This window comes from Ptychodera flava, chromosome 1, assembly GCF_041260155.1.
Source record: "Ptychodera flava strain L36383 chromosome 1, AS_Pfla_20210202, whole genome shotgun sequence".
NCBI lineage: Eukaryota > Metazoa > Hemichordata > Enteropneusta > Ptychoderidae > Ptychodera > Ptychodera flava.
Genome location: NC_091928.1, coordinates 14,849,375 through 14,877,359, shown reverse-complemented (window position 1 = coordinate 14,877,359; position 27,985 = coordinate 14,849,375). Strand labels below are relative to the sequence as shown.

Sequence of the window (27,985 nt, the reverse complement as noted above, 5' to 3'; positions counted from 1 at the left end):
TTAAGTCGTCATCAATAAATTTGCATAAATTAATACAATTATGTAATATTTCAAGCATTGAATTTTGTATTATGGATAAAAGTAATCCATCTTAAAGGCCAGATCATTTTTCAGCTTTTAATAGCTAAAAGCAAATTGACTGACCTGATAAAAAGTTCACTAACACCATATAAATACTCAATGTCAACAACAACTAATGTGAGAACCAGGGATTGAGAACTGCCCCTTTAAAGTATTACTATTCTGACAACACTGTCTGGAACTCATATACTTTGCACAATTCATCGATGAAATGTTTGAATTTTAAAATACCTGATCTCTTTATTCAAACTCCCAACAGATTGATGATGGCGGAATGAAGCGGGACGCCACAGTGGACGACCTGGTGAAAATGATCGAAGAATTGACACGCATACATTAGTGAGGGTTGCTGTGATCGATGGAAGGATAGACGGTGCATCTCTTCAAGCCGATGTGCCTATCATTATAATATTCTCCAGTTGTCTAGTCGGTTACCCATCAGTCGCTTCAACTTAATTCATGTTTCATATCATCACACCATTAAATACATATTGATTATTCTGTTTGGCAAAAAACCATTGAGATTTCACGCATGATTATTACTCCAGAAGTGTAAATTGAGGGCGATAATACTGATTAATAAACCTGGACAGGGTAATTAGTAAGTTTAATGACCATGACAGATCACTGATGCAAAATCTGCTTGATTAACGACTTATCAATTAATGTTTATGACCCAATACAAGGTCTTGAATCTGCTTAGCAGTATTTAACTGATTGTCGTTGTATGAAACAAAGTCAGTATTGTAGGGCATTGAACAATGTCAAAGATAGACAAGTCAATATTGTAGGGTTTTGAACAACAGGTCAAAGGTTGTCTGTGGGAAGTAAACAAATGGGGCATTAAACTGAATTGTGCATGCATTCCTTCCATATTCAATGTGATACACCATGCTTGGCCAAAATACAAGATAATTGCATATTTCATATGCTATTGTTGATTTTTCTGACTGTATGACGGCGATAACAATACATTTTACGACAGAAAGAACTTTCCTTACACTGTGCTGAAGTTTGAACCTAAATAATACCATCGTTCAATCAAAATACATAGTTATACCAATGGGAGGTCAAAGGTCAAAATGCCAAGTGTTGAAAGCAGACCCAGAATTTTCAACCCTTGAGGGACAATGTCACCATCCTACTACGATACTGGAATGGTTATCTGTGCTTCGCATTAGAAAACATTTATATCATTTTTTGTACTGACGTAAGTTTGTCAGATGTAAGATATCTCTTTAGGTGCTGAAATATAACAGTCAAAGAATACATGCATACAATTAAGCCAGATAAGAAAAAATGTCTAACAGTTTATGGCCCAAGGATGTTTCGGTCTTCAAAATGAAATAAACAGACTTCTTACACATGATTTTAAAAAATGACCAGAAATGTGTCGGACAAGGGCAATTGGTCTTCAGAATGTTAAGATAAGTGTTAGTATTTTATTTTGTGGCTCCTGGAAAATGCCCTGGTTTCCCGGCTGTTGTCAAGGTGTGAGTTATGTCTGGGATAGGTCTGATCTTCAGATGAGTGGGCAAAATTGTGAAAAAAAAAACAAGTCATGGATAGGAAATGGGAGAATCATTCTTTACAGCTCTTGTACCTGAAGAAAAATGTGAAAATAACCAAAGCATGAAAGATGACATGAAACCAGTGGAAAGGTGTGCATGCCATCCCCAACTGACTCTCAATGAAATGCCAAACGGTAGATTGGAAAAACATGCATATCCTACTGTGAGCAACCACACGCCCTTAATAAAATCATTGGTGCAACTTTTGTAAAACCAAATTTGAAGTATGCATTCCAGGGGCAGTAACTGTACATTTGTATTCTAGTCCAGACCAGAATTCATTTTTCATCAATATTAATGCAGTCTACACTTATGTGTGTCTCAAAGTGCTTTCAGCAGTAGAGTGAGAAACTGCAGTTGATATTAAATAGCAAAAACAGTGGAAAATGTCAGCAAAAATTACAGCTGCTGGCCCTTTGAAGTAAACTTGTGATCATGCACTAAATGCCTCTTCTGAAATATCTCTTTGCAACAACAACAAAAAACCACAACAAAATAAACTATGGCATATTTAACAGGAAAGAAATGCCGCTGTACCTTGTTTTTTAAGGTCTGTGATATTATTCTGCCCTGTGCTGAAAACTTGCTTTTGTATTTGAAATCTGTGTGTGATAACTTTAGAAATTCTGCCATCATGAACCATGACCGTTGTAAAATATTTGCACAACAAACTGTCCACGTGTAGCATTATGAAATCTTGATAGTGTAATTAATTTGCAAAATATACTTTTTCAGATGTGTACCCAGAAAACTGGTGATCGATGCTCTTTATGCTTGGAAACCACACTTTGTTTCTTCAGTCTCGACAGCATCCTGACACCATTTATTTTTAAAAGCAAGATTTTATTTGATGCAATGGTGTTCCAATTTGTATGTTTTTCATATGATATAATCACAGTATATAGTCTGTCCTGTAGTCTGTATGTGTAGAAAAGATGTGAATAGTATTGTATTTCTGTGTTTATTAGACAGTGTAATAGTTTCATTTTGTCAAATAAAAAGTATGTGCCACTTGGATAAAATTAGTTGTTTCTACTGGTAATTTAGCAATGTTTGTGAAGGCTTTTTCATCACCAAAGCTGGAACTTTAAAAACACCCGGGTACAAAGACTGTGAGGAATGGGACCTGATGATTCACCTGTTAAACCCCCTTTTTCCCTGTGGAGGGGTCCATACTCACCACAGAAATCACTGGGTTGTGGGTCAAACCATTGTCGTAAAAGGGTTACATCAAGGTCTGCACATATATTACTTTCATCTTCAAGTATAAACATATGGATCAGACATGAATAAAATCATACTGAGAAGGCAGCATTATAGGGATCCATTGTGTGTGGAGATTTCCCTCTATGACAGAGGCAGAAAGGCCACAATACTGACATATCAAAACATGGGGTGAAATCACATAGTGATCATCAGATGCCCTGGTTGCTTTGTTCGTACACAAAATGTAAGCAAGCCCCTCTGATGACACATGAATGTTCCATTCTTGATGTGGGTGCTGGTATATGCAGGGTCAGCATGCTCCTTGAAAGTCCTGGAAAATTGATAATCCATCCATAATTTCAAAAATGATAAGATGATTGGTCGAAATATTGTAAAAATGAAATATAAAATGATATATTGAAGAAATAATACCTGAAAGTATTTTGTACCTCTGAAAGTCTCAGAAAATTGCTGAAAAATCCTTAAAAGTCCTTGAAATTTACGCAAATTTGAGTGTATAGACTGTCACCCTGTATAAGGTACATCTGTGGTATATCTGTTACAAAACAAAGACGGTCTTTTTATATATTGTTTTATTTCAAGTAACCTTTCCAATGTTGCCATTGAAAGCTTTCAAAGAGAAAAACTGATTTTCAATTTTTGGTGTTGCTACTACTACTTTATATGTGATATCTACATGTATGCTAGGTAGAACACGCCTTGGAATTATTTTGAAATATAGTTATCTTAATTTTTTCCAAAATCTTAAAGGTAGCAATGCTGACACTTCAAGTCACCCAAAATACTGCATACACTTATTACAAACTATCAAGAAAAAAATTCATTGCAACTGAATTTTAATAAAAGGAGTAAAAAAATACAATTCATGGAAAGTTGGGAACACCAAACTTCAGTAAAACCAATATGTACAACAAAATTTATTTGTGTCTTTAAATAGCAGAAAAGCAATATGTACAAATAAGTATTTTAGGTCTAGTTCCCTCAATGCACATGTGGCCAATATGTTGCATACAAGTAAAGCATTATTGCTTTGTATGTACATACACTTTGATATTGACATTGAAAATATTTTGGTTTATATATTTTCATTTGCAACACTCAAAGATTGCAAAATTTACAGTGTTCACACTCTAAATGTCAAACAAATGATCAATACTTGCCATATCAGTAAAACTGGAAAATTTGGTTTTGAATGTAACACTGGATTGTAAGAGTAGCTCAGGTAAAACAAGTCTTTTTTTAAAAACAGGAGAACAATTGGAAAACAGCTACAGTTCAGTTGGGAAGTCTTCAAAATCTTGAAATGCATAGATATCTTGAGATGAAGTAGGTGGTGGAGGTGGACAGTAACGCTTCTGATGGCTTGGTATACAACTGACATTTCTGTTTCTAGGTTGTCTAGTCACAGGTGGATACTGGGCCTTACCCTGTCCTCTGCTGCCCTCCATTCCTCTGCCTCCTCGGCCTCTTCCTCTGGTAGCATGAGTTGTCTGTGACATCTGTTAGGTGAAAATTGCGTAAAAAGGCACCAGCGAATTTATCTGACAGTTGTTTAGGCTTATGATTAACAGAAACTAACATCCTGTTACAGTTTTCAACACAAAATAAGACATTAATCTTTTATTTTCGCTCAATAGTCACATTGTGTATTAGATTTTGATCTTTTTAGATTGGATTTCTCCAAAACAGCAGTAAATTTATTTCTGTCATTTTACTACGTGTTACACAAAATCATACTACAGACTTTATCATATTTTGGCACATTGTGTAACATATTTTCAATGGCTGTCATTATTTAATAGGTTGTGTATCAACTTTTACACAATTCAGTTACAATAGCTGTTAATATCATTACAATCTATAACACCGGAGTGTTTTACTATATGTTCATGACTATTGTCGCTGTCCAATTTTGATGAAAATAATGATATGCCTACCTGAGAGTCATAGATGTTGGGCTTCCTTTTAATGTTTTGTCTTCCTATATTTGTATTCTTCAACAGTGAGCTAGTCAGGCTTCTACACAGGTTGGATTTGATCAAAAGTGGATTGAAAGAATCTTCTATCTCCAACTACAAATGGAAACATTTTCAATTTTTTAAAAGCTTGCATTGGTGTTTTTTAAGGTAATATGTACCTTGAAACTTTGAAATGACTTTCACTCAAAAGTCTCCTGAAGGCAACTTTCAAGCATTAATTTCAAAATCAAGAATAGAAATCAGGGGTCACTGTGCAAACTTTTGGGCGAGACAAACAAATTACTGAACATGTACAAATATTTGAAATTCAAAATGACCCCCATCCCTGTGTTAACTCTATGGGAAAAAATAAATTTTCAATGATCATTAAAATATGCCAGTTTCACTTCAAGATCTTCAAAATGTGTCCACACAAGTGGTACACCAGAAATTAGAGTCCAAACATTTGTCCCCATGACACATTCTACAGTAAATCGATACAAGTATACGTTTCTCCTAATCTCAATTACGATCAGATTTTGTCTTACAACTTTATCATCCTGATTTCCAGTGATGTTGATCCCATTGACCATTTGAAAACAGCACAACTTTCATATCAATTGATCAGTATTTTAAATCAAAGCATCAAATTGGCACTAATACTCCTTTTTCATTGAAATTTTGCGTGCTATCAAAGTTTTAGAAAAAGAATTGAGTATCAAGGTGGTTTGTGAGTGATTTTTGTAAAACATGCCATGGGAATTCACACCAGCTGAACTGAATGTAACAGTTAAAATTACAATTGGGTACAGCCAGAACCCAGAAGTGGCAACTGTTATATTTATTTTTGACAAATTTTTTAGTGTCAAAACATTTATGCCTGCTAACTAGCAGAATCAACCTTCTCTGTTATGTATTGTTCTGATTGGAACACGGTTGTAACAGAAGGTAACTACAGTATTGGTAAGAATATGGTTTTCATGTTGTTTCAAAAATGCGTATAAAATGATTGCATATGTCAGACATGAAACAAGCTGAGGACTAATGCATCACCTAAGAGACAGTTGCAGACTGTCGCATAAATTGAACAAAAAAAAATTCAGTTTGGACCAAAACACCTCCCCTAAATAAAACTTCATATGAAACTTCTTAAGTGCAAAGTGTTGATGTCATCAAAAAGTAAAATATGACAATTTCTGACATTTTCTTTGCTGTTTCAAGGAAATTTAGGTTACAATGTTATTCTTGTCAAAGGCTTTGTTGTTGAGTAAATATAAGCAAGAGGGAAGATCATACTACAAAATTTGTTAAATTAGTCAGTACAAGTGTCTGTTTAATGTACACATAAAAAGTAAATAAGAAAGAAATTCAGTCGCCACAATAATGCAAAATTGAAGTTCATTATTGAGCTGAGGTCCTAACCCCTGCCTACAATGTGTACAATGAAAAAAATTTTGCTTTTTGAACTTATGGTGGTACACTTTTTTCAAACTTTCCTCGATGAAACTTTCAACTATTCTCTTTCAGAATTGTGAATAAAAATCAGGGGTTACCTTGCAAATTTTGGTACTGTGGAAAAATATTATCTTAAAGTTCTAGATATTTGAAACTCAAAATGGTCACCTTCCTTGCATTAATGCTGTGGGGAAAAATTAAATTTTCACAAAAACAAGATGGTGTGAACTTTATATATTTCAAAAGCTTCAAAATGACCCCACACAAGCAGTAGTACAGAGAAACACTGTCAAATCTGAGAGTCCCAATATCTGTCCCTTAGGCACAATCTACCTCAAGCTATGCGACAATCTGAGATTGTCCCTGAGTATATGTCTGACCTGATTGAGTGAGTCTGACAGTAGGTTGACAGCATCACTGAGTGGTTTATCGGTTGGTACTTGGAAATCACAGGGTAACATCAATTCATTGACTGCCACAGATTTGATCAGTAGTGTCATGCTCTGCGATGGTAGTAGTAAGAAATAACCACTAGGTTTTGGCGGGTCCGGTCGATAGTTGAATGAGCCAGTCGACTTTGCTTTCTCTTCTGTGGTTTCCATCTCTGCCAACAGAAATAGATCCTGTCCATAGGTATAAACAGAAAGAATTAGGAAATCTGGAAGCTATGGCTATTAAGATGATTTACATAAAAAAAAATTGATAAAATGTTACTTTTACATAAAAAATATCATTGCTCGGGTAGTTTTATGCATGACTAGTAATTTGTAGATTGTAAATAAGACTGGTTGGAAGTGTTAATTCTCATAAACTGGAACACTGTTGTCCTAAAAATTATTTCAGAAAGTTTCTTAGAGAAATAATTCACTTTTTGATTTGTTTATCACGGCTAAAAATTAAAAAGAAAGAAAAAAGATTTGAGAAAGTGGTAGAATTTTGGATACCTTGTCCTGGAGCAGCTGACACAAAGCCTGGAAATTCTGTTGATTAGTGTCCAGTTCCTCCCAGTCCAGCTTCCAACATGTAGTGGGTCTCACTACCAATGGCATGCCGTACAGCTGAGTAAAGAAGACAATACCGAGGTGTATGTGAGATTGATTAGAGTGAGAAAATTCTGTGGTACCATGAACTCTTTGCAGTCAATTCTGATACCCTTTAAAGGTATACAGGGAACGCATGGATGACTGTAATACTGTAAAACACATCTTTTCGGCTAACATCCTTTTTTAGCTAATTTAACTATTGAACTTCGCTAATTTAAACTTTTTCCCCCATATTTACCATGCTTAAAATGTCTTCTCAGCTAAGTAAAACTCATCGATTGCAATAAAAATCCAAAATCACTAAAAAAACATGCAGCTAATTCAAAGTGTTTTATAGTTATCTGTTCACCCATAATTCCCTGTGAACAGCATCACCATCGATAACAATGGGTTTGGGCCAAACCATTGTAGTGAAAAGGTTAAACTGAGCCACATGACTGCTGAATGTACACTGATACTAGTTTCAGATAACAAATACTGAATGGATTTGCTAATTAGCCAGACAACGGGATTTCAAAAATATCTTCAATGAGATATTTACTGAGGACAATCTTGTCAGCATTACTTCAAACTTGAAAATACAAAATGGTTTACAGGCTTATCAACGAAGTACAAATAGTTGACACTCAAACCGATCTGTACTGATAGACCTACCACAGATTCACATACGCTGTCAGCTTTGATAAGTTTTACTGCTCTCATCTTGTGAACTGTTACACTGACACCAGTCCCTTTGTTGAGAGATGATGACATGATGGGTTTGCCATTTACTGCATCCATCTGTACACTCTGCGGCAGTAAGAAGTGAAATGTAATTCAGGAAAAAAAAGTGTTTTTATTTATTATAAATTTCAGAGAACTTTAAGTGTAAATTCACACAATACATGTACATGTATATTGTTACTTGCAACTTGAACTGAATGTCAAATCTGTCACAGAGACTTTGGACATTCCCCTTGAAATTTTGTATGTTTAATTTAGCAACAAAAGAAACCTAGAAGCAACAACTGATTAAAAAAAGTTGTATTTGCTGAAATCAAACTTCACTGACTCACCAATATTATAGAGGCTTCATACTAGTTATTTGATTGCAGTAAATTATACCCCACCCAAAACACCTGTGAATTGATACAAACTGTCAGGTAGGAGAGACTAACTTTGATGTACCAATGATATGATAGGATGTTATCACTTACATACTGTGCTTGGAATGGTAACTGATTAGGGTTGATGATTCTCTCTTGTAAATCACACTTCAGAGTTAATTTTCCTGTCTCACTGCAATCTGAAATAGATATATCAGAGTTAGTTTTGCATTTTCTTTCACCCTTTCATATTTACTGTGTGGTTAAACTGTTTTGTAGCCTACTGTTACAATGAGGCAGCTGGAGAAAAAGTGAAGGAAAGGTTTGCAGTATTCTGCACGAGGTCAATTCAGTTTGGCAGAAATTGTAATCCTGGTTAAGGATGTTCTTTCTAAGTATATTGTTAATGTGAGAAAACAGACTATGTAGAAAAGAATTCGAACTAAGTTTTAAAGCTATTCATACTAAGTTTCCAGTGTCATAGATCACTAGAGGGCGCTTTCAGTTCCACCATGGTGATCCAGCACTTTATCATGTCCTATCTGGAATGTGACAGGCAGAAAAGATTGCACCTTTCAAAATATACACTGAAAGATGATAAAGAATCATGTGAATCTTTTACTTTAAATGGGAATTCAGGACATGCTGAGCTTTTCATTTTGTTTTTTCATTATAATAACTTGTGAATCACTTGATGACAATGTCTGATTTACCTTCGCTGTTCAGTGACACTGCTGGTAGGGTCAAATGAAGATGTTCTCTGTCTGTGCCACAGTCATGAAGCCAACCTTTGAAAAAATTCTCAAGACTCAGTTCGTCTACGAAGACATGGAAAATATTCATAAAACATGAGTATGAGAGTTCATATATCAAGAGTTTATTGTTCTGATTGTGTATTACCTCTCATTTTGCTGAGGTACCTTGGTAAATATGAATAAATCAAGAATGGAAATAAGGAAAAATTTACTTCTGAGTAATCTGAGGCAAGTTGAAACCACTTATTACGTTTTATTGATCCTTACACAGTCTGATGTTGAACATGAAAAAGAGCATAGACCTTCGTCAATGCTGTGTGTACTTAGCATTTCATTTCCCCAAAATAAATTCAATTTACTGCAGATTTATGTAATAACGTAGGTGTCAATATCACAATTCTTACCATTATCAATATTGATTACATCAATGATACTACACATGGCGTTATCACTGGAGGTTGATGTGTTGTTGCTACTCTGACTGGCTTCAAACAATTCATCTTCACCTAGTCTGAGGTTATTTGGATCACTGACCGACACTACCTGGATTTTCTACAGTAAATCAAACAAGTCAGGCAGGAAAAAAATGCTGTCTGATTACTGATTCTTCAAGTTTTACATATCACATTATCATTTCATAGGTATCAAATATCACAGCTACATACTAATCTATGGTCACTCCCCATAAATGCCATATATGAAAGTGGAGATACGGTATACCCAGAAAAATGACACAATAATATCATTAAATTAACAATGCAAATACTTACATATGACAAGGTCTATCTAGCTTTTTGGGTATGCGCTGTACATAATTTAATACACGGACAGGCTAATCTCACTATTGAGTGGGTGTTCCCTAACTCTAAAATGAACATTTTCGTGAATCAAAACTACCGGTAAGAAAATAGTACACCCTTCCAAAGCTTACTATAGTCTTCTTTACCAATTAATACAAGGTATACTATATTTTCTCTGTATACAAATGGAATGTTCTGCTAAAAGATATAAACCTTGGTGTTTTAGTTTGGGATACAATTCGCCCATAGTACTCAGATTCCACTTTGCATATGAAGGTCCTCATCCTACAGGGTTACAGACACAGTACCATGGTAATCCCAAACCATTTATTGCTGTTCTCTAACCTTACAGAAACATCTCAAGTCATAACATTCAGTTAAAAACCTACCTTGAGATTTTCTAGATCCATGTTACCGGTGACAGTTTCAATCTGTTTGCTGATTGCTGAAGCTTGGCGCGCTGTGATGATTGTTATTTCAAGCTGACTGCTAAACCCAGCCACCTGACAGAGAAATGCAAGACGGGTATCAAAACTAATGGGTTTGCAATTAAGTTTACAAAATTTGATTTCTACTCTATTGTAACACAAGACACTTTGAAAATACTGTCTTCCTGGAATCTTTCATTCACTAGACGGAGTTGTGAACTTTGAAAACACTTTTCTGAATGACAAACTACTGTAATGCTTTTTACTAATTAAAGGAGACAAAGTCACCATCTGATATTTTATAATTAAACATGTTTTTAGGAAGCAGACCAACATAAAAAAACATCTCAAATAAAACAAAAATAATAAAATAATTTGATAGTGACTTAGTCCTTTTAAAGTGGCACTCCCACTTGGTAACATTTTTAAAGCACATTTTTTTAATGCCAACGGTCGATATTTGACGTGGCGACTGCGCGCGGATCGCGAGATATTGATAAAAACATGTCTTCAAAAAAGTAAAAGTTTGAATTCCAGTGGCCCACCTAAATTCAGCTTCCGAACATCGAACATTCGGCACTGGGGCCATTGTCAACTAAGCTATGGAGTACGAGTCTACACTAACGCTGCTGTACGCCACAGTACCACTCGCGTCGGTGATCGGTCATGCCCCGTGGGAGAAAGCTGAGTCTTACTGACTTGGCAAAAAACCGAAAAACAATTTTTGCTGATTCCACCAGAATTCGCATAGGTGACTAGCACAGTTACGTGCGGTTGATACATAACGGCCGCCGCGTGGTATGCATAGACTCATACCACGCGCGCGGCGAACCACACGTACTGTGTGGCAGACGACAAAATGTAGTCATCGGAGGCGGCTAATATTTAACACGTAAAAACTGATGTTTATGTGGTATTGGTTAAAAATAATGGGAACGACAAAAACTAAGGAGAAGTTTTTAAAAACTTACCTGAGTTAAAGGTATAAGCTGTATATAAGTCTTTGCAGTGGGAAGTAAAATAACTGCGTCGTTCGAACTTATTGTAGACTCCCTAGAATATCGTCAATCAGCACAACAACAAACCTTCGGGGGATTTCGGGCCAAAAGAAGGAACGATCGTAAAACTTCGGGATGTGAAAAATACGCTCGGGAAATGACATGTTTATATCGATATCTCGCGATCCGCGCGCAGTCGCCACGTCAAATATCGACCGTTGGCATTGAAAAAATGTGTTTTAAAAGTTATACCAAGTGAAGTGCCTCTTTAAAGGACAGTAGCAGTGACTTTTGGTAATTTTTCTACTCCCCTACTACATTTTGAGATACAGGATATTCAGCTTGTCAACTTGGCCCTTACATATATATTTAAACTGTGTTGTTATTGTCAACGATTAAATTCTGGTCTGGACTAGAATTAAAAATATAAACAATAACAGTGCATTGTACAAGTAAAAACGTCATTTTGGCAAGCTAAATAGTGGGTTTTAAACATACAATTGAGAGAAGAATGAGAACTTGTCATTGATATACAAAACAAAAGTAGTGAAAAAATCATGATAAGTTACAACTTCTGGCCCTTCAAAGCCAGTGATGTCAGTTTAATTATCTTACGGACAAGTAATTTAAAATTGATGCAAAAACTATGGAAGAAGAAGATAACTATGACACATGCCACTGTTGCATATTAATGTCCAGTTAAGTCAGTTAAAATCACCATGGTTTCATGTTAGCAAGGCAAGGCAGTAAAAATCATGCTTTATGTATATGTTGATCAAGATTGCTAAAATTGGAGGGAATACCATTTTTAACAGATTTTGATGCAATAGCAAAGGATAAACCTGTTAGGAAAAAGTTTATAACTAGATGGAACTCTACAATACCTGTCTTAAAGTCTGAGACTGTCTTTTGAATTGCATTATAGCTTCCTGTATGCCCTGTACAACACAGTGTGAACTCCTTGGTGCAACACTGATGGTATCTGATAAATAGTTTTTCAAATTACTGAAGGCAGTGTACAGCCTTGGAAAGCTGCCTCTCACGTGTTGCAGTGGAAATAAACACTGTAAAGGAAAATGTAAAATAGCTCAAGTGAGGAGCTTTTTATTTCTTCTGGTCAATAGACTATACTTTTGAATGACTTTTATGTTGGGTATAAGCAACTGCTGTTTCACCTGTTAACTACTATATTTAAGCCTTGTCCTGTTGTTTTAATTGGCGAAATTGGACTTTTACACATGGAAACACAGGTCATGAAAAGGTTACATAAATAAAATTACACAAGTATTCTCCTTGACATGAGAAAATTAAGTGTATTGATGTAGGACAGACATAAAGAAAGTTTGATTACTTGTAAATTAAATTGAATAAAAAATGTTCCAATGCCCTGAAACCAAAACATGATAATAGATCTTTTCGCAAATGACATCACTGCTCTTTTATTGATAATATGCACAAATAAATATTTGCCCGCAAATTTAGATTTACATTTCTGGAAATTACACATGCAAGAACAACAAAAACACAAGTGGCGACTGCCAATACTATGATGTGCTCTAGAAAAGACATATTGATGGGTAAGACTATATAAGCTACTATCAAGTGGTAACTTTTAAGAATGATGTCTTGGCAGTCATGGTCTAGTAGTAGAAAGATGGCGAAAACAAGGTATTTCTGTAAGGAGAGGTGAACCTTTGTTTTTGGGAGTGGACAAAGCAGTGTTTGTGTGGAGGTTATGGGGAAACGGGGACCGGGGAGAGGTTGTGACATTCTGCAAATCGAAGTAGGGAAGGTTTCGGACCAAAGTGGACAGCTTTTAACTTTTCCTACTTAATTTGTCAAGTTGTTCCTAACGAAAACTTGTACTATTTGTGAGGGAAAAAAACGCCAATGTTTACAAGATTCTTACCTCAGGGAAGCAACCCAGAGCATACAGTCCAAATAAAGGAGTGCGGCACGGTCCACCAAGGTTACACACCAGTGAAAAGAAATTCTCCAGGGTTCGGTTGAGGGTGTGGCATGTATCCATGTCGAATGGGGGTGAAAAATCGACCATCAGAACATGAGCTGTTAGGTATATACATGGGAGGTATTAGAGATCGAATCAATAGAAAACTGGGGGGGGGGGGGTTGAAAACTATTGAAGTTTAAAAGTTTCATCATTTCATAGTGAGCATACACAACGATTGCGGATAACCCGGGACTAAGAATTAAATGAAATTTCTTCAATTTAGTAATAATTTTAGATACGTTCCCTTCCCGAAACATCTCTCCTACTCAGGCAGTGTTAGCTACTGTCTGTTTCTTAGAAGAACTCTGCGAGTCTCGTGATTTCTCTCTGTGTTTAAAACAAAGTGAAGAAAAAAGACGTACCACATTCACTTATATTTATACGGGAAACGCACAGTTGGAACTCAGACTCAGGCGAGACATCCTGTGCCAGTCCGCGTATGTAGGCATTCATTGAAACTGTGCAAGACGCATGTGTATATGTTTAAATACCTGGTTGTCTTGCAAACACAGCTCTATTCATTTTCTGTGGGTCCATGTTTCATCAAGTTAACTGATCAACATCAGCTCCACGCTATCTCTTATATAGCTGTCTTTTAACTTGCATCGGCGTGACGGCCCTCATTCAACTTCATATGCATGGAAAAATGTGCGTTCTCTTCCCGGTCGAGCAGACGACATGTAATTGTAAAGTATCACTTACCGCTGTAGTTTATATGAAACGATGTGAAAAGAACTGAGAGAAGGAAATGATGTTAATTGTTGTCAGATAAAATATTAAATCATAAATATCGAATCATAGACAAGAGATACTGCGAAAACCTAAATTCTCAAGCATAATCAGTTCGTGTTCACTCTTAATTTAGAGATGTATTATGCGCACTCGCAGTAACGTTTTGACCCGTTGACCCTTTGTTGCGCGTGCGTAGAGCAGAAAGTTGATCGTACCTAAATGTCAGAGGTCAGAGCTAGCTCCGATCGCGCGGATCGCGCTAAGTTTTCTGCCTGACTGTCTACACCGTGTGTACTCCTTCGGAAGCTTCTGCTGTATACGGTAAACTTGCCGAATCAGGTCCACAGTTACAATAGATTAGCAATCAACAGTAAATATACCTCTTTACAGTGATCCATGATAAATTTGTGGAACCAGCGCTTCATTTTTAACTTTCCTGGGAGCACGATGCAAGGCCTGCGTGGCAGGGCTGTGTGTGTTACCGGCGTTGAGACCACATAACGCCGGTACCCTGCGACGCAGAGCCCGCTGCCCGGACTTGTATTTCATGTTTGCATGCACGGCAGTTGTATTTCTTTGGGTGTTAAACTTCGCCATTGTACCGTCGACTGTTTGTCCCTCCCTGCCTGTCGTTGTTGATCATTTCGAATATATTGCAATGGGGCTGTGTAGGGCTTATAATTATAAATATGATGCTGCATGGAGGTAGAAACTTCTTCCGCCATCGCCACGGTGAACGTACGTTGATGCTCCGATGGACGACTGCACTCTTGTCTGCAGAGGTACGTCAAAGGCGATCGTCAAAAACCTAAGCTTCCGCAATGACCCTCGGGGCTAGGCTTCCATAACTAACGTAGGTTTCTAAAACTATATTTAATTTCCCTTCCCCTCTGTCTTTTGCTACACGCCAACGACGCCAAAGGAGTCTCGCCATAATGAGGTTGGGAGGATCCGGACTAACGGAAGGAAACCAATTGGAGAGGAATTTTAGTCAGACGTACGACACCAGGATGATAAAATTTGCCTAAGTAAAATTTGCTTCATGTGCATTATAACGTTTGTCTAGTCAAGCTTATAGGCTGATTTTCACGGTGTTTTGATTTTGCTCTTGTTTTTGGGAAAACTATTTCCTCCAAAAACCTAGTTTGAGGGTTTTCTTTCGGTTTTGTTCTTATTTTTTATCATTATATTTTTTGCACAGTGCAATGAAAGCATTTGTTCTTAGGTTAATATAAAAGACACATGTCAGCAGCATATCACTCATAGTTAGTTACTCAACAGGACTGTCCATGCAGCTCTATAAAGTACTACAAAAACAAGACAGAGAAACATTTATTTACTGCAAGAGTATTTATTTGAAAATTATAATACTTATATTGTTATACATGTTCATGGTGTTGTGAAATATAATAAAGATACTGCAATATGACTTAGTACTAGTGTCTTTTTAGTGTCTTTTTTAATTCAGATCCTCAGTCATGAAAGCAACACAGAATTACTGCAATAACAATACTGACTAAATTCAAGGTATCTCTTGTAGAAATACCCAAACTGCAGACCTTTACGATCCATCACCAAATTGACTAATCACAGGGCCAGGTTACTTACCCATATGACCCCATACATATATCATCTCAAAAACAAAAACTTATTATAAATGCTTGGCAACCCTAAGATCAAAATTCTTTTACTCTCGAGAACACAATTTGTTATTGTACTCTACAATATCTGATAATGCAACATTTATTTTAAAATGGGATCAAAATCCTAAATATTTATAATGGTGTATTTCCCCTCTTATCACTTAACATCGAATTCAGTTTAAGTTTGAACCCATCTAAAGTGCGGTACGTACCCACTGACTTGATTCAATTCGTATACTGCCACTTGACGTAGCCGGCCCTGCGTATAACGCTGTATGTTCCTGGCGTTACACGGTTTGGAGGCCGTGTAGCGCCGGGAACACACACCATTGTACGCAGGGCTACCACTTGACGCAGCTGAACACTGGGATGAAACTGTGGACAGTTGAAGGCTGTATTTTTTTCACTAAAAGAATTCCTTCGCGGGCTGTTCTATAAGTCGCCATGCATAAGATCGTCATATTCTTGGTACGTCTACAAAGCTAAAACGTCGGAATTTCCCAAAATTGAAGTAGGCCGCGATGCATGTAAGAAAATGTCGAGTGTCCCCCGATGTCCCCCATGGCGCAACGGCCATAAAATGCTGGCCTTTGTGTCCACCAATTGTTCATCGACAGTGTTGTTCACGTGGGATGAAAAAATCGGCCAAAAAAGACACTGTACGATGGATTTGAATATAGCTGAATGAAATCATGGATATTCTGACAGAAACAACATGGCGGAAACTCTGAGAGGACCGCTGAAAGTATTGCATAAAATCTACTGGAAATCCGAACTTTCCACCCTCGCTGGTTGCCATGACGTTAACTGAAAGTCCAAACTGTTTCTGCTTCCAAGTTTGACCCGAATATGTGTCTCCATCGCCTTTACACAAGAGCCGAAAGCACCCGGTGCGGGACGAGTGCCCTGAGAAAAATCCATGTTCGTGTCGAACGAGGAATGGAAGCTTACAAAAAAAATACAAAAAGCACGATTAGAAGCAGCAAAGTGTGCGCATGCGTGCATCCTCGTACGCGGATGTCATTTGAAAGATCAAAGCAACGTGCTTCTTGAGATACTTGTTTTGTACCTCTAGAACCACAATCGTAGTGAAATCCACATGTGATCGTATCGTCCGTGCTCTCTGTTTCCAAATACGACTGGTGCTTCTTGCGAGACATATTTCGTATCTTTAGAAGCACACTGTAAAAAGACATGAAAATAAAGAAATTGCACCATTTTAACCACTTTACTCAAAACCCCTTTTTTCCCCATTAAATTATGACTGGTGCTTCTTGCGAGACATATTTTGTGCCTTAGAAGCACACGATTAAAAACATGAAAATATAAAGAAATTGCACTATTTTAACTTAACTTACTGATGAATTTATTTCACGTTTTATGAAACAATTGTGACTTATCTTCTACTGACCATCTGTAATAATAAAACACACTTTTTCCTTATATCTTCCTATTTGTGCTTCTCGCGAGACATATTTTGTATCCTTAGAAGCACATTGTTAAAAAACATGAAAATATAAAGAAATTGCACCATTTTACCGTAACTTATTGATGAAATTATTTCACGTTTTATGAAGCAATTGTGACTTATCTTCTACGAAGACCACTTTCATTGAATAAAAAAAATTTCCTTTGATGTTATGGCTGGTGCTTCTTGCAAGACATGTTTTGTATCCTCAGAAGCACACTATTAAAAACATGAAAATATAAAGAATTTGCACCATTTTTACCGTAACTTATTGATGAAATTATTTCATGTTTTATGAAGCAATTGTGACTTATCTTCCAAAGAACAATTTTAATGATTCAAATAAAAACCACACTTTTCTATTGAATTATGACTTGTGCTTCTTGCGAGACATATTTTGTATCCTTAGAAGCACATTGTTAAAAACATGAAAATATAAAGATATTGCAACGTTTTAACGTAACTCATTGATTAAATTCTTTCACAGTTTATTAAGCAATTGTGACTTACCTTCTAGCGACCACTTTCAATTGAAAAAAAAACTTTTTCCTTTGATATTATAACTGGTGCTTCTTGCAAGACATATTTTGTGTCCTTAGAAGCACACTATTAAAAACATGAAAATATAAATAAATTACACCATTTTAACTTAAGTTACTGATGAATTTCTTTCATATTTTATTAAGCGATTGTGACTTATCTTCTACTGACCATCTTTAATTTAAAAAAACTTTTTCTTTTTATATTCCAATTTGTGCTTCTTGCAAAAACATATTTTGTGTCCTTAGAAGCACACTATTAAAAACATGAAAATATTAAGAAATTGAACCATTTTACCATAACTTAGTGAAGAAATTATTTCATGTTTTATGAAACAATTGTGACTTATCTTCTACCGACCACTTTCAATTGAAAAAAACAACTATTCCTTTGATATTATGACTGGTGCTTTTTGCGAGACATATTTTGTATCCTAAGAAGCACACTATGAAAAACATGAAAATATAAATAAATTACACCATTTTAACTTAACTTACTGATGAATTTCTTTCATATTTTATTAAGCGATTGTGACTTATCTTCTACTGACCATCTTTTATTTAAAAAAACCCCACTTTTTCCTTTTATCTTCCAATTTGTGCTTCTTGCAAAAACATATTTTGTGTCCTTAGAAGCACACTATAAAAACATGAAAATATTAAGAAATTGAACCATTTTACCATACTTTTGATGAAATTATTTCATGTTTTATGAAGGAATTGTGACTTATCTTCTACCGACCACTTTCAATTGAAAAAAATAACTTCTTCCTTTGATATTATGACTGGTGCTTCTTGCGAGACATATTTTGTATCCGTAGAAGCACACTGTTAAAAACATGAAAATATAAAGAATTGCATCATTTTACCGTAACTTATTGATGAAATTATTTCATGTTTTATGAAGATATTGTGACTTATCTTCCACAGACCAATTTTAATAATTCAAATAAAAAACCACACTTTCCTATTGAATTATGACTGGTGCTTCTTGCAAGACATATTTTGTGTCCTTAGAAGCACACTATTAAAAACAGGAAAGTATAAAGAAATTACACCATTTTAACTTAACTTACTGATGAATTTCTTTCATATTTTATTAAGCGATTGTGACAACTTACTGATGAATTTCTTTCATATTTTATCAAGCGATTGTGACTTATCTTCTACTGACCATCTTTTATTTAAAAAAAAACCACTTTTTCCTTTTATCTTCCAATTTGTGCTTCTTGCAAAACATATTTTGTGTCCTTAGAAGCACACTATTAAACATGAAAATATTAAGAAATTGAACCATTTTACCATAACTTATTGATGAAATTATTTCATGTTTTATGAAGGAATTGTGACTTATCTTCTACCGACCACTTTCAATTGAAAAAAATAACTTTTTCCTTTAATATTATGACTGGTGCTTCTTGCAAGACATATTTTGTGTCCTTAGAAGCACACTATTAGAAACAGGAAAATATAAAGAAATTACACCATTTTAACTTAAGTTACTGATGAATTTCTTTCATATTTTATTAAGCGATTGTGACTTATCTTCTACTGACAATCTTTATTTATAAAAACCCCACTTTTTCCTTTTATCTTCCAATTTGTGCTTCTTGCAAAAACATATTTTGTGTCCTTAGAAGCACACTATTAAAAACATGAAAATATTAAGAAATTGAACCATTTTACCATAACTTATTGATGAAATTATTTCATGTTTTATGAAGGAATTGTGACTTATCTTCTACCGACCACTTTCAATTGAAAAAAAAAACTTTTTCCTTTGATATTATGACTGGTGCTTCTTGCAAGACATATTTTGTGTCCTTAGAAGCACACTATTAAAAACATGAAAATATAAATAAATTACACCATTTTAACTTAACTTACTGATGAATTTCTTTCATATTTTATTAAGCGATTGTGACTTATCTTCTACTGACCATCTTTTATTTAAAAAAACCCCACTTTTTCCTTTTATCTTCCAATTTGTGCTTCTTGCAAAAACATATTTTGTGTCCTTAGAAGCACACTATTAAAAACATGAAAATATTAAGAAATTGAACCATTTTACCATAACTTATTGATGAAATTATTTCATGTTTTATGAAACAATTGTGACTTATCTTCTACCGACCACTTTCAATTGAAAAAAAAACTTTTTCCTTTGATATTATGACTGGTGCTTCTTGCGAGACATATTTTGTATCCTTAGAAGCACACTGTTAAAAAACATGAAAATATAAAGAAATTGCATCATTTTACCGTAACTTATTGATGAAATTATTTCATGTTTTATGAAGATATTGTGACTTATCTTCCACAGACCAATTTTAATAATTCAAATAAAAAACCACACTTTCCTTTAATATTATGACTGGTGCTTCTTGCAAGACATATTTTGTGTCCTTAGAAGCACACTATTAAAAACAGGAAAATATAAAGAAATTACACCATTTTAACTTAACTTACTGATGAATTTCTTTCATATTTTATTAAACGATTGTGACTTATCTTCTACTGACCATCTTTTATTTAAAAAACCCCACTTTTTCCTTTTATCTTCCAATTTGGGCTTCTTGCAAAAACATATTTTGTGTCCTTAGAAGCACACTATTAAAAACATGAAAATATTAAGAAATTGAACCATTTTACCATAACTTATTGATGAAATTATTTCATGTTTTATGAAGGAATTGTGACTTATCTTCTACCGACCACTTTCAATTGAAAAAAAAAACTTTTTCCTTTGATATTATGACTGGTGCTTCTTGCGAGACATATTTTGTGTCCTTAGAAGCACACTATTAAAACATGAAAATATAAATAAATTACACCATTTTAACTTAACTTACTGATGAATTTCTTTCATATTTTATTAAGCGATTGTGACTTATCTTCTACTGACCATCTTTTATTTAAAAAAACCCCACTTTTTCCTTTTATCTTCCAATTTGTGCTTCTTGCAAAAACATATTTTGTGTCCTTAGAAGCACACTGTTAAAAACGGGAAAATACAAAGAAATTACACCATTCTACCATAACTTAGTGATGAAATTATTTCACGTTATATGAAGCAATTTGACTTATCTTCTACACACCAATTTTAATCATTCAAAAAACCCCACTTTTTCCTATTGAATTATGACTGGTGCTTCTTGCAAGACATATTTTGTGTCCTTAGAAGCACACTATTAAAAACAGGAAAATATAAAGAAATTACACCATTTTAACATAACTTATTGATGAAATTATTTCACTTTTTATGAAGGAATTGTGACTTATCTTCTACCGACCACTTTCAATTGAAAAAAAAAACTTTTTCCTTTGATATATGACTGGTGCTTCTTGCGAGACATATTTTGTGTCCTCAGAAGCACACTATGAAAAACATGAAAATGTAAAGAAATTACACCATTTTAACTTAACTAACTGATGAATTTCTTTCATATTTTATTAAGCAATTGTGACTTATCTTCTACTGTCTATCTTTAATTTAAAAAAAAACTTTTTCCTTTTATCTTCCAATTTGTGCTTCTTGCGAGACATATTTTGTGTCCTTAGAAGCACACTATTAAAAACATGAAAATATAAAGAAATTGCACCATTTTACCGTAACTTATTGATGAAATTATTTCACGTTTTTTGAAGCAATTGTGACTTATCGACGAAATTCTTTCATGGTTTATGAAGTCATTAATATTGTGACTAATCTTCTACAGACCATTTTAATTTTCAAAGCTAAAGATAAATCTAGGTAGACATCCTGAAACATACTGAAAACTGACTATAAAAAGTTGAGAGGTGTAACACGAAGAAAAATGAAGGATTATCCAGACCTAAATACATATTTTTTTGAAGATATTTTCACCTAAAAGCTTTCAAACGTGAAAAGATATCGATAAGCTTTTGCCCTCCTAACTTCAATGGAGCAAAAACTGATTGATTTGATACCCAAAGTTTTCCTTGCCAGAGGAAATCAAGAAAATTATGTTGAATTTCATCGATGATAAAAGCAGGAGGACAGAGGCAAATCAAAAGATGGAAGAGTTTGGTTACAGCAAGGGGATTATTACATGACGCGGCCTTGGAATGGCATAGCTGGAGCATATCTATCCCACCATTATTAACACAGTCAATCCAGTTTTTTTTTAATACTCACTACTGTTACCCAAATAAGTACCAAGGACTGTGAGACCAATACTATTCCAAAAAAAATTCAAGCAGGTGATCAGTACGCCCACGCCAAGGGCCAACCAAAAGACCCGAGAGACTTACGATAGATAATTTTTGCTGGCAAGCTTGTAAACAGAAAACCAATATTTTAACCCTAAATTCGGTTTTACGAGTAACAAGAGTATTTATATCATGAGCATTAGTTGAAAGTATACGTTTATGTGCCGTGGGCTAGAGGGGCTACATGCACCCCCCCCCCCCGATAACAAACCTGTATTTTCAGAAGCCTTGTTAAAACCGATAACTTTGTTACTAACCAATAACGTATCAAACCCGATAACGTAGTAATTTTTCCTAACCGATAACGTATCAACAAATTTACCGATAACGTATCAATGAACCAACAACGGATTAAATCAACTGATAACGTAGAAAAGTCAACCAATACTGCATCAAAACAACCAATACTGTATCAATTAACTGATAACATCTGATTCAGTGATTCATTGGGAGCGATAGATCGATCGATTTATAGATAGATAGATATTAGATAGATAGATAGATGGATAGATAGATAGATAGGTCGATCAATGTATCGCTAGATAAATCGATCACTCAATCGATAGATCGATCGATATATATTGATGTTTGATAGATGGTCGGTCGATCGATCAATTGATCGATAGATAAATTGATGGGCAGATCGATCGATAGAACGAAGGATCTATCAATTCGATAGAAAAATAGATCAATTAATCGACAGATCGATTTATCGATCGATAAATTCGTCATCAGATAGATGGATAGATATATCTATAGATCGATTTGTAATCACATTGTCTCGTACTCAATTTTCTTTTCTTCAATTTATTTTTTCCGTTTAGCGTAAATTGTTACAAATTGTTTTCCCATACTAGACATATTCCAAAAATGATGCGGTGACGCGGTTTTTTAAATTTCTCCTCACTTTTTTACTCTTTAACCAACAAGAATGCGCAAAAAACATGAAAACGACATAGCAATGCACGCAGAGATTAATGCACAGTAGTGTTGTTTTAGTATTTTTGTATAGCAACAGTTCTGTGGTTTGACTTTTAGTGCAGCAACGCACAGTTTTGCCAGCTTTATATAACAGTGAAATATATGTACAGTTCTGAACGGAATGTTAGCGTCAGTTATTTACGTGAATAACGACAGAAAGGATAAAAAGGAAAGAAAAAAGCAATATGTTGTCTGCAAAATCTGTTGGCTTGCTTATACAGGAGTGAATTTTGATTATAAGGAATTCAATTGAGCAATGAGTCCAGATTTACCTAATTCAGCCCTAGAATGAGAGTTACATGAGTGTGTACGGGTACTTTACTATCTGCTCTGTTCTGTCAAGAGTCTATGTTTTATAACTTGTGTATTACGAATTTTGACCTAGTGTTATCGGATTATGGATTGGTATGATTACGATTATTTCACAAATATGAAATAAGTTTTAACAGGAATATGATATGATTTAGTAGCCATTTGGATCATATTTGGAAGGGTACCCACGTATCACGGCAAATTTGCTGAAACACATACATGTGCCATATCTGGGTGCCCTACCAAAATGATCAAAATGGCTACTAAATCATATTATCTTCCCATTAAAAGTTTATTTCATATTTGTGACATACTTTTGAAACAAACAAACAAATCAGATTTTATATAAACGTTGCCTTTTGTATCATGTGTAGCAAAAGTATGGCAATTTTTTGCTATTAAAAGTCTTGATATATTTATGACATTTCCCTGTAGTAAATAAGCAGATTTCATACGAAGTATTGTCTTTGTAATATATCTAAGTAAAACTTTGGTAAAATTTTAGATTAGCTGTAACAGTAATTTCCGATACAAACTTTAGGGTATCGGGTAAATGTTTGTCTTATTTCAGAAACAAAGATAGACAATATTGAACATTACAATATGTCATTTTGAAGACTAATAAATTGCCTTTCTAATACTAAACAAGCCAGGTTAAGCTCATTAGATGACTCACAAGAATAATTTAACAATTTGAAAAAAGGTGCCAGTCTGCAGAACTGTGATAATGCATTACTCTTCAAAATATGGCTATTAAAGCTATACAATCCAAATATTTTTCCTATTAAAAGTCAATTTTATATTTCTGGTATGTTTCTGTAGCAATTAAAACAGATTTCATACAAAGCATTGCATTTCTTATTATGTCTAGCAAATAATTGGTAGAATTTGCGATCCACTGTAATTTGCGATGTTAAACTTTGGGGTATGGGTAAGTTTTAGTCATATTTCATGAATCTGTACGAAGCCTTTGAAAGAAAATGCAACGACCATCTCCATTGGTAGAAGCAAAACATTGAGCAAATGATAGGAAGTATCATCCATTTTAACATGCAAATGAAGTAAACGACCTTGAATGATACTTTTGACAGAAACAACATCAACATTTTTGTTTCGCGGAAACAGCACCGCAACACCAGCAAAATTGCTCGTTCCATAAAAGAAGTAAATAGGCGCACGCCAAACAACTTTCCAATGTGCCTGATTTGCCATTGTAGAATGGGTTTCTTGTAGAAAATTAAAGTCAGCGCAATGGTTACACTTTAGTTAAGACAGAAAGTTGTACCGTTATAAAGAGCGTGACATCCATTCACATTCCAAGAAATGACTGAAATACTTGTCATCACCAGAAAAGCAAAAACAAGAGAGAATATACATTCAATGTTTACTAATTGCCACATTTTACACTATCACATTTTTGTAATTAAGTCAAAAAGTTTATGAATATATTAACAGATGGATTGTCTTTTGTTCACTTTATACTTACCTGTCATAAACCTCGAAATTAGCGCTTAAAAATCTTCAAGATGTGTTTAAAGACGCGATGATAACCAGCAGAATATTGCTATGTTTCAACATCAAACAATGGTTGTTATTTGATACACATGAAGGTAATTTTTAAACCGAAGATTGGTCCTCAGATACACGGAATTGTAATAAGAAGAGGGATTTTTTGAATAAAAGGAGGTCTGTAGAAGATAAATCACGATGCTGTGGAAGGATTTCATCAAAGAGCTACCATAAAATGGTGCAACTTCTATATTTTCATGTCTTTTAACAGTGTGCTTTTCAGGATATATAATATGTCTCGCAGGAATCACAAGTCAGAATATAAACGGAGAAGTGCTTTTACCGAATAAAATCGATCTGAACAACATAAGTCACAATCGCTTAGTTAAGTATGAAAGAATTTCATTATTGGGTTACGTTAAAATGGTGCAATTTCTTGATTTTCATGTCTTTTAACAAAATGTGCTTCTAAGGACACAAAATATGTCTCGCAAGAAGCACCAGTCATAATATAAAGGAAAAAGTTTTTTTTTCAATTAAAAGTGGTCGGTAGAAGATAAGTCACAATTGCTTAATAAACTTTGAAAGATTTAATCAATGAGTTACGTTAAAATGTGCAAGTTCTTTATATTTTCATGTTTTTTAACAGTGTGCTTCTAAGGATACAAAATATGTCTCGCAAGAAGCACAAGTCATAATTCAATAGGAAAGTGTGTTTTTTTGAATTATTAAAATTGGTCTGTGGAAGATAAATCACTATTGCTTTATAGAACGTGAATAATTCCATCGACAAGTTATGGTAAAAGCGTTCAATTTCTTTATATTTTCATGTTTTTTTAATAATGTGCTTCTAAGGACACAAAATATATGTCTCGCAAGAAGCACCAGTCTTAATATAACAAGAATGTTTTTTAAATGGTCTGTGGAAGATTAGTCACAATTTTCATTGCTTCATAACCCATGGAAGAATTTCGTCGATAACTTACGTTACAATAATGAATTTTCTTTATTTTCATGTCTTCTTATAGTGTGCTTCTGAGGACACAAATATGTCTCGCAAGAAGCACCAGTCATAATTCAACAGAAAAAGTGTTTGTTTAATTAATAAAATTGGTCTATAGAAGATAAGTCACAATTGCTTCATAAAACATGAAAGAATTTAATCAATGAATTACGTTACAATGATGAAATTTCTTTATTTTCATGTCTTTTTACAGTGTGCTTCTAACAGGTTTGGCCATGCACTTTTCTACTTTCTTTCTGTGTTTCTGAGTGCAAATTATGTATCTCAAGAAGCACAAGTGATAATAGAGAAGAGAAGACATATATTCTTATGTTTGTACTGCACCCACAAAAGTAATATAGTATCCCGGATATGTTAACGTACTATAAAATGACATAATTTGAGAAAAATGTTGGTTTAAAGCTCATAGAATTTTCTTTTTTTCATTGTGCTTCTAAGAGTTACAAAAAACCCACGAGAAGCACAGTTACACATTATACAGGGGAGGGATTTTTCGTTTAAACTGTGACCCAACACTATTAAAGAATTTTGCTTTAACTACATGGTAAAGGACATCATATTGCATACAAACTTGGTTTTAACATTCAATGTTCTGTATATTTGTCTCATTGTGCTTCATAGAGTACAAAATATGTATCTCAAGAAGCACAAGATATCATATTGTCTACAAAATTGGTTTTGATATTCAATTTTCCTATCTTTTTCTCATTGTGTTTCTTATAGTACAAAATATATATCTCAAGAAGCACAAGACATCATAATGTCTACAAAATTGGTTTTAACATTCAATGTTCTGTATATTTGTCTCTTGGTGCTTCTTAGAGTACAAAATACGTATCTCAAGAAGCACAAGACATCATACAGGGGAGGAGGTTTGTAGGTTTGAACTATGACCCACACTTTAGGCATTGTAAATTTAAATAAGCAGAAAAAGACATCATTTTGTCTAAAAAATTGGTTTTAACATTCACTGTTCTGTATATTTTTCTAATTGTGCTTCTTAGAGTACAAAAAATGTATCTCAAGAAGCACATGTAATTATAGAAGGTAGCTAGGAGATATCTTTATGGTTAAATGGTGACCCATACTTTTAGGCATTCTAAATTTAACTAAGCAGAAAAGACATTGTATTTTCTAAAAAAATTAGTTTCAACATGCAATTGTCCTATCTTTTCTCATTGTGCTTCTTACAGTATAAAATATATCTCAAGAAGCACATGTAATCATAGAGGGGAGCTAGGAGAGATCTTTATGATCAAAATGTGACCCACACTTTAGGCATTCTAAATTTACTTGGGCGAAAAAGACATCAAATAGTCTACAACGTTTGTTTAAACGTTAAATATTCTGTACATTTTTCTTATTGTGCTTCTTGGAGTACAAAAGATATATCTCAAGAAGCACATGTAATTATAGAGGGTTAGGAGAGATCTTTATGGTTAAATGGTTACCCACACTTTAGGTATTTTAAATGTAAAAAAGCAAAAAAGACATATTGTCTACAAATTGGTTTTAATATTCAAAGAGTACAAAATATATATCTCAAGAAGCACATGTATTAAAAATGGGGCCCAGCGGAATTTTAATAGTTAAGAAGGGATGTGACCCACACTTTACCATTCTTAATTTAACTAATCAAAAAAATTGTTTTAACATTAAATATTATGTATTTCTTTCTAATTGTGATTCAAAGAGTAAAATATATATATATCTCAAGAAGTAAAAGAATATTATGCGTTAAGTGTGTTTAACTTTTTAAACATAAAAATCTTCCTAGCTCCTGCTCTTTTATGATAATTAATCTAACATTCACTGTTCTGTGTTTGTGTCATTGTGCTTCTTTGAGTCCAAAAAATGTATCTCAAGAAGCACATGTAATTATAGAAGGTTGCTAGGAGAGATCTTTATGTTTCAAAAGAGACCCACACTTTAGGCATTCTAAATTTAACTAAACAGAGTACAAAATATATATCTCAAGAAGCACAAGACATCATACTGTCTATAAAATTGGTTTAAACATTCAATGTTCTGTATATTTTTCTCTTTGTGCTTCTTAGAGAACAATATATATATATATATATATATATATATATATATATATATATATATCTTTATGAGATCTTTATGTTTCA

The 27,985-nt window shown here is 34.2% G+C and overlaps 3 protein-coding genes across 3 annotated transcripts in view; 1 reads left to right on the top strand and 2 right to left on the bottom strand.

The window, feature by feature from the left end:
* LOC139130948 (DNA damage-binding protein 1-like) overlaps positions 1-2,674 on the top strand; it is a 35,243-nt gene extending 32,569 nt beyond the window's left edge. The window contains 1 exon segment of the mRNA XM_070696806.1: positions 341-2,674. Coding sequence (XP_070552907.1) covers positions 341-421 — 81 coding nt within the window. The 3' untranslated portion in view covers positions 422-2,674.
* A 1,334-nt stretch (positions 2,675-4,008) lies between these two features.
* On the bottom strand, positions 4,009-8,934 carry LOC139143025 (meiosis 1 arrest protein-like). The gene is made up of 7 exons (XM_070713217.1): positions 8,910-8,934; positions 8,532-8,620; positions 7,990-8,124; positions 7,237-7,350; positions 6,673-6,915; positions 4,817-4,951; positions 4,009-4,378 (listed from the first exon to the last, which is right to left on the bottom strand). The coding sequence occupies exons 1-7, from the start codon at positions 8,932-8,934 to the stop codon at positions 4,148-4,150; spliced, it is 972 nt and encodes a 323-aa protein (XP_070569318.1). The 3' UTR covers positions 4,009-4,147.
* A 173-nt stretch (positions 8,935-9,107) lies between these two features.
* LOC139143015 (meiosis 1 arrest protein-like) lies at positions 9,108-16,716 on the bottom strand. The gene is made up of 6 exons (XM_070713209.1): positions 13,904-16,716; positions 13,311-13,468; positions 12,286-12,465; positions 10,365-10,478; positions 9,580-9,727; positions 9,108-9,238 (listed from the first exon to the last, which is right to left on the bottom strand). Exons 1-6 carry the CDS (start codon positions 13,947-13,949, stop codon positions 9,108-9,110), a joined length of 777 nt encoding a protein of 258 aa, XP_070569310.1. The 5' UTR covers positions 13,950-16,716.
* Between the last annotated feature and the right edge of the window lie 11,269 nt (positions 16,717-27,985).